The sequence below is a fragment of the Triticum urartu genome, chromosome 1A, assembly GCF_056163025.1.
Source record: "Triticum urartu cultivar PI428250 chromosome 1A, HENAU_Tu73, whole genome shotgun sequence".
Lineage (NCBI taxonomy): Eukaryota > Viridiplantae > Streptophyta > Magnoliopsida > Poales > Poaceae > Triticum > Triticum urartu.
Window position 1 is genome coordinate 392,514,919 of NC_141873.1, and position 7,401 is coordinate 392,522,319.

At 49.3% G+C, this 7,401-nt stretch overlaps 1 protein-coding gene across 1 annotated transcript; it reads right to left on the reverse strand.

Annotated features, from left to right (window-relative positions):
• Positions 1 to 2,335: 2,335 nt before the first annotated feature.
• Positions 2,336 to 3,384, reverse strand: ASL5 (Lateral organ boundaries (LOB) domain family protein). The gene is made up of 2 exons (XM_048691490.2): positions 3,046 to 3,384; positions 2,336 to 2,952 (listed from the first exon to the last, which is right to left on the reverse strand). The coding sequence occupies exons 1-2, from the start codon at positions 3,199 to 3,201 to the stop codon at positions 2,539 to 2,541; spliced, it is 570 nt and encodes a 189-aa protein (XP_048547447.2). The 5' UTR covers positions 3,202 to 3,384; the 3' UTR covers positions 2,336 to 2,538.
• Positions 3,385 to 7,401: the final 4,017 nt, after the last annotated feature.

A 7,401-nucleotide genomic window follows, 5' to 3' on the forward strand; every position in this document is an offset into this window, starting at 1 on the left:
CCAAAAACAAACAGAAAACATCAACTGCCACTAGGCACTGGATTAATTGGTTAGTCCCAAAAAATGATATAAAATAGAGCAAAAAGTCATATAAAGTATCCAAGATTGATAATATAATTTCATGAAACAATAAGAAATTATAGATATACGTTTGACCTCTTTCTTACAAGTTGCGGCATTTGATCGAGGACGAGCAAACTCTAAGCTTAGGGAAGTTTTTTTTTTGCAGATTTCTTTGGATTTCATGAAACTATAAGCTTAGGGGAGTTGATGAGTCCAGTTTATGACGATTTACCCCTTTTTATTTCGCTCATAGGATTCTTTGGATTTTATTGCATTCGTGCACCCTTTTTCTATGTTTTCACCAGGATATTATCCACGAGAATTGTTTGGAGGCCGATTTATGGTAATGAAACTCGCTAATTAATGTGATAAAACACTACCATAAAAAGGTTGAAGAAATGGGGGAAGAAACAACTCATGCACAGGACTCCAGAGCGCAAGACGACGTGTGGTACGAGCACATGCGCTCGTACAAGCGGTCATACCACCTGCCGCCGCCTCCACCTGGTCAACTACTCTACTACTCTACTCTAGTACAAACGAATCAAGGGGGAGAGACAGAACGCACCCAGAAACATGCCCGGAACGAAGAACCCTAACCTCCGAAAGGATTTGGGAGGGGGATTGATCCAAGGAATTCGCCACCGAATTTATACAACATCATCATCATCTGTCTCCATCATCACCATCCCATCTCCATCTCTCTGTAATACATTAACTAATGTAGATTCACTTTTTGTATTACATCGACGCTACCACCATGTTCATCGTGATTGATCCCGCGATGTTTGAACTCTCGATGCGGGAGTAGGTTCCCTAGTTCCCGAGGATATGGAGGAACGCTAGTATTTTTACAATCGTTTGATAATAAGATTTGATATCCTCTTTATATTGTTATGTTTAATAATCTTCTTGATGTTGGGCGAAGTCGACCATCAAACATATGCCTCATTTAGACGGAAGGTTGTTACTATTGGTGTGAAGATGGGAAGCGAAGGTTGGTGGTGAAAGTACTTATCTCCCTTCTCCCCGGATCATTGCAATATGGGGTAAACAGATATGCTTTAGTTGTGTCCATGGGGAGACCCTTAATTACCATTCGGTAACTGGAGTGAGTTGAATGGTAGTGGCGTATGAGATACGGGGTTGCTGCATGTGTGCAAGTATTTGTACTTGGCTTCACCCACAAAGAGAAACATATAAAGTGGTGTAGGAACCTTGACTTAGACTTATGCTTAGGCAACGATCATGTTAGATACATACTAGTGGGGAATATGGACTCCCTGAGAATGCTGTAGTTCTATCGATTCCAATAATCATTACATACGCCGTGCGCTACTTTATTTTACTTTTATAGTTTACTTTGTTGTTCGCACCAATCACTCAATATTTGAAACTTCTGTTTCCACTTTGCTCTGGATCACAACTAACTTGCAGACATCGTGTGCATTAGGGATTTAGTTGTAGCCTTTTCGAAGTAAGAGTATCGATCCCACGGAGAGCACATGAATTAGTCGATAACCCTCCCACAAAGAGCACATAAAAATATAGCTTGTCGACAACCCTCCCCTACCCAGTTCAGGCCGGCTCGACCTCCTTCTTGCCAAGGGTTTGCTTTGAGGGTGGAAGGGGGGGGGGCTTATATCCTTCGTCGATCAGCGACGTCTGGTGGCATTGGAGGGGTGGTCTTGTGTGCTGGGGCGGTGACCTTGGTGGTGGGAGTAACGATCCCTATGAGTGAGGCTCGCAGCTCAGGTGCGGGCCGGTGGCCATGACCGTGTGGGCGGCGTGGTGACCGTTGTTCTGCGATCAATGGTGGTCTTGGAGGCGAAAAGTGCGTGCCAAGGGTAATCATTGCCTGGCCCCAACGGCGGCGGTGACTATGGGCGTCGTTCTCTTTGTAAAGGCATCGTCGAGGCTACTCTCCTCCTTCGGTTTGCTCTGGGTAAAAACCTTAATCTTTTTTGAATCGGGCAATGGTAGTGCTCCAGTGTCGTTCTCTTTATGAAGGCGATGTCTTGGAGTCCACAGTTCGTCGGGCCCATCATCGTCTCTTTGTGACACATGTGTCACGGTAGAGAACTCCGAATCTTCAAGCGATCGTTATGGGCTTGGAGTGGGTTGGGGTGACGTCGTTGTTGTTCTTATTCATTGTTGTATCCTGCCTATGTGTGTTGTGGTGTCAGAGTTGTATGCTTTGGGTTGTAATGATTGTTGCTTTATCTATAAAACAGGCGGTGAGCCTTTTTAGATAAGAACATGACAATGATCAGAAAAGCATGGATCTCGTACTAATTCTGGATCAAACACCTAGTACAACACAACAACACCAGCAGGGAGAGGTAGAGAGAGAGAGAGAGGAGTTCAAAATGTAAAAATAAGAGAAGAGTCATCATAACGCAATTAACCTAAACCCCTACACGTGCATAGCTAGCGACAAGCTAAGTCCTACACAAGTTGACTTTGACTAGCTAGCTACGTCCACAGGGACTCCCTCTTGAGGTGGTCCTGCTGCCCGTAGTGATGCACGTTGGGGGCCGGCGCGCCGCCGTAGCTGCTCATCAGCTGCGGCGGGAAGCCGCCGCCGCCGTTCTGCATCAGGAAAGCCTCTGCCGCCGCGGTGTCGTCGACGACCATCTGCTGCATGGCCGCCAGGCTGTGGCCGTCGCTTCGCCCTGCGTCGTCCTGGGACTGGCAGCCGTCTCGCTGCTGCATCTGGATGCACAGGATCTCGGCCTGCGCGACGGCGAGCTGCATCTGCAGCTGCGACACCTGGTTCTGCAGGAAGGAGATGGCCCCCACGCAGCCGTACACCGGGTCCCGCACCCGCGCGTTCGCCTCGTACACCAGGCTGCTCACCGCGTCCCCGCGCTGCTGCACCGGCAGCTCCTGCAAGTAATGGCATCTCATATGTTAGCGTCTGCGTGTCTCCGCGCGTCATTGCATGAAATATCATCTAGCTACGTAGGAGTATGCACGTACCAGGAGCATCTTGCTGACGTTGCTGGCGCCAAAGACCTTGTGGACGATGGCGAACTTGTGGGGGTCGTCGGCGGGGAAGAAGGGGGCAAAGATGCAGTCCTTGGTGCACCGCCGCCGGAGCAGCTTGCAGGACGCGCACGGCGACCCGCCGGCCATGAACGCGACCGTCGTATGTGCCTGCAGTGTATCAGCGCCGCCGGCGGCCGGCCGGAGATCTCTAGTGTAGTTTCTGTTAGGAGGAGCTAGAGCACTTGAGCCTGCCAGCTTGGGCAACTAGAGGCTTAGAGCTAGAGAAGCGAGTTCAACAACAAGGAGCTCGATGGCGACCGGAGTGTGCGAAGCGAGCAGTTATTTATATCGGTCGACGACGACGACGACGCATGTGTGTGCTGTTGAGAGAGACTCCACGCCCGAGAGAGACAAGGGTAATTAGTACAGCGCTGTTGGCTAGTTTCTCAAGAGATGCCCTGCCTCTGACATAGTAGCTGGATCACTTGAAGAAAGTAAAGGGTAAGGGACTAAGGGTAGCTTAATTAATCTAGACAGCACAGACATAATTTTTCACGGAGGCGAAGTGTGGCAGAGGGTGATGCTTCCATTGGACACGAGGGCATCAAAGTCGCCGTTAATTACCAATAAGGAATCTTAGCCAGGACAACGCAAACCACACAATTAATTCTGTCAGAATGTCATGTCGCTCGGGTGATTACCATATTTACGTGCGTGCATGTGACGGCCGGATTTACTTGTGCTGTAGGCTGTATATATAGCATATATACATGTAAGTAACGTCTACGACATTGATAAGGCCTAAAGTGAACCAACGGTGCAGTGTGTACAGGACGTGGCTTAGGCAACTACGAGTACTAGTACTAGTATATATGTTTACTGTCGACCAGGGATACAAGCGACGTACGTACGTGAGCAGATGAGATCGTGGATCTGAAGCAAAGAATCCATCCAGCAGTGTGAAGCTTACTCCTTCCGTCGCGTAAAGCCAACGGTGCACCTAGTTGCTGAGGCAAGAATCTTCCGGAATTCCCTTGTCCCGAGGTCGTGTTTCTCCTTCATCTGCTGTGGCTCCAATCCATGACACTTAACTACCCGCCTCTTCTTCTTTTTTGGCAATAAGATTTAACTACCCGACTTTGTACAGCCCAGCAAGGCAAAAACGTTTGTTTTTCATAAAGAGCACGTCCTCTCATGAATGAAAATCCTTAATCTAGTCCTGACCAGTTGGATCCGGCACCTTCATGTGTTAAAACGCTGCTTTAGAAGGATGGCATACGATCCACTCGTACGTATGTACTGTCATTTCTTGTGATCATCGATCTGCCAATACTCATCACTTATGGCTGTGTACATGATCTAGTCACAGAAGTCAAGGGATTTTCTTTCTTAAAAAAAACACCCTCTAGAAATATGAAACAATTCATATATGCAGCTATGTCACCATGTGTGAACCTACAAAAGCTTATCCAAAAATAAAAATATTTGCGTGCACGCAAAAAAAATCCAGTTATATATAACTTTTAAGTGTTCTAACTTTTATGAAGGACTACAAGAGATCCTATTTTTCCAATCAAAATTCCGGTTACAAATGATTTTGTTTCTAAGTTGTGAAGCTATTAAAACGATAAAGGGATTATGCTTTTAAGAGTAGGCTTTTTGTTTTGCCAATAGTTATTTATATGTTGAAAAACCTACGACTATGGTTGTTCTGTGGCTCGGACCCTTAGTGAGATGATTTCTGGCATAATTAAACAAATCAGCATGACCATCAACTCCTGACCCTTAGAGCATCTTCAGCCGTTGAGCCTCCCAAGAGACATTTTGTCGTCGCTTGGGGGCTGCGGGCGGAAATTTTGGTCTGGGGATGAAAAATTTTCCAGCCGTGAAGGAGATAGCAGCCCGCGCCCTCGCCCACCGCGCCCGCCGTCCAGGCCATGGCCGCCCAAGCCGCGCCCGCCCCAGGACATGGCTGGCCCGGCCTCGCCCCGAGCTCCATGGACGCCGAGCTCGAGCAACATGAGGGCGGAGACGGCGTCCTTCACCTTGAGTGCGTCCAGGCCACGGCCACCCCGTCCCAGCCCCGGCGAGCACCTCTGCGCCTCTCTCCGCTCCCTGGCCTCGCCGTCTCGTGGCTCCTCCACGGCCGCAGAAACCGCTACTCCTCCTCCAGACCTTCACTCGCGCGGACGGTCGAAGCTCCTCCTTCACTCGTGCCGCCGCGACGCGTCAGGCCTCAGCCACGCGCCAAGCTCACCTCCAAGCCTCTGCCACGCGCCACCCCGCACGCGCCGCCCCGACCATGCGCCTCAAGCTCCTGCGGCTCAGCCTCGATGGCGGAGGTTGAACCAACACACAAGCATGCGACTGCGACGAGCGGCGAGCGGTGACCGCGACCGCGCGGCGGCAAAGGCACGCAGTCAGCGAGCAGCGAGCCGGCGTTCGTGTGCAGCGAGCTCCGGCCCGGCCACACCACGACCACACGCCGGCGGACGAGCTCCCGCGACCTCGGCGACGAGCTGCCGCGGCTTCGGACGCGTGCGAGCAGGCACATAGGGCGGCCCCAGCGGCAAGCACAGCAGCAAGCACGAAGGCACGCACGGAGGCAAGCAGACGGCGAGCGGCGCGGGTCCGTGGTTGTTGGAAGAAAAGACGAGGAGAGAGAGCTCGAGCGTGTGTCAGGTCAAAAGTGATAAGAGAGAGGGTGTTGCGAGGCTGCATGTGGGCCTTTGCATGCAAAAACAATTCGCCGGCGCTCCCAAATGCCCCCCAGGCGGCTGGGTTTGGGGTAGGTTTACCGGCGCTAAAATTTCACGAATCCAGCGGAAAACAGGATCTTGGAAGCACGAGTGGGGACTTTTTTCACTGCCGGCGATGAAAAGGTGATCCTGAGGGGCCTTTTGGGGGACTAGTGAAGATGCTCTTAGTGAGATGATTTCGGTGCCTAGATTGTCTGCTTTGCATTCTGGATCTACCAGGTGCGGAGCTCGCCCACCATCTCCTAAGTCCTAACCCCGCAGCATTGTCAAACTCAACAATAGGCAATCCGGCCTCATAGGTCGACTGGAACCGGATCCTCTAACATTGATAAGGAATGTTAGAAAAGTTACAGTACCTTAACTTTCCTTCTTTCTATTCATATAATTAACGCTAAAATGACTTAAATTAATTTGTAAATTCATGATCTACTATGTACATTTATAGTAATTACATATAAACAAATTGATAGTAAAATAAAATTAATTTTGAATTATTTAAATCTACAGTAAATATTAATAGTAAACAGCCTGCTAACAATCCCTAACTCTCCTTCTTAAATTTACACTAGACTGGCATTGTAGTACGGTGACTTTCCTTGTGAATGTTAGAGGGTCCGTTTCTGTGGAGAAACACAAGCACGAAGCTCGATTACCACTTTGCTCCGCCTTTTGGAATAACCACAAGTGTGGAACTCGGCAGGATCAACTCCGGATGGTTGTAGACCAAAAAAACTCTCGCATGTTTTCCTCCGTCCCGGGCCACAATTATCTGGGATTCTTATATTTATCCGTGACAAATGGGACCTACGTATAATTTAGGTTAATAGACAAAACTAATATGTGAAATAGAAAGGTGTTTTAAGTGAAGCAAGAGTTATACTACTACATATTTGCAAGAGTACTTTGTACGCTTAGTCTTAATTTACTCACCCCAGTAACTGACCTGTGTTAGACCCCAGGTTGTAAGTAATGGCACTGGAGTAGTACTACTATGTTAACAACACTGATTCGGCTGATTAGATCCCGGCAAATTGATGTTTTTATTTCTATCCACAGATGCTTCATCTCGTGCGCAACTTGCAACCTATGTAATCTACGGTTTCTCTTTCACTCCGCTATCCCTTGACGGCTAGAGTAAACTTTTCCCATCAGGCTTCGCCGGCGAGCATGTGGATTCGCCTCCTCTCTATCCGCTGCTCCGGCGGCCGGTGGTGAAGAGGGCAATCCCAATGCCTCCGCTCTGGTTAGTAGTTTAGGTTAGGGTTTTTTTAGTCCTCGCAAGTGCGGCGCTCGGACGGATGGCGTCACTTCTTCTTCGAGTTTGTCTTTCGGCCTCGGATCCTCCTTGAGTTCATTCATCTGAACGTAGTCAACGAAGTTCCAGCGTAGATTCATATCGTCTATTTTGGACGGCGAGGTTAGGGTTTCTCATCATGTGGCGAGATTTGGTGTCAGATGTTTCAGATCTATTGAGGGGTTCAATGACGACGACTGCGGCTCCAGGGCACTGGTCCTTAGGGGTACGTGCATGAAGACTTCCCGCCTGTCATCGACAAGGTCAAGTCGGCTCCGGCAGGGAAACGGCGAC

Excerpts from the sequence above, each read along its gene's own strand:
- ASL5 (XM_048691490.2), bottom strand. The coding sequence starts at position 3,201 with ATGGCCGGCGGGTCGCCGTGCGCGTCCTGCAAGCTGCTCCGGCGGCGG. Across the intron at positions 2,953-3,045 it reads ACGTCAGCAAGATGCTCCTG|GAGCTGCCGGTGCAGCAGCG; the intron begins GTACGTGCATAC and ends CATTACTTGCAG.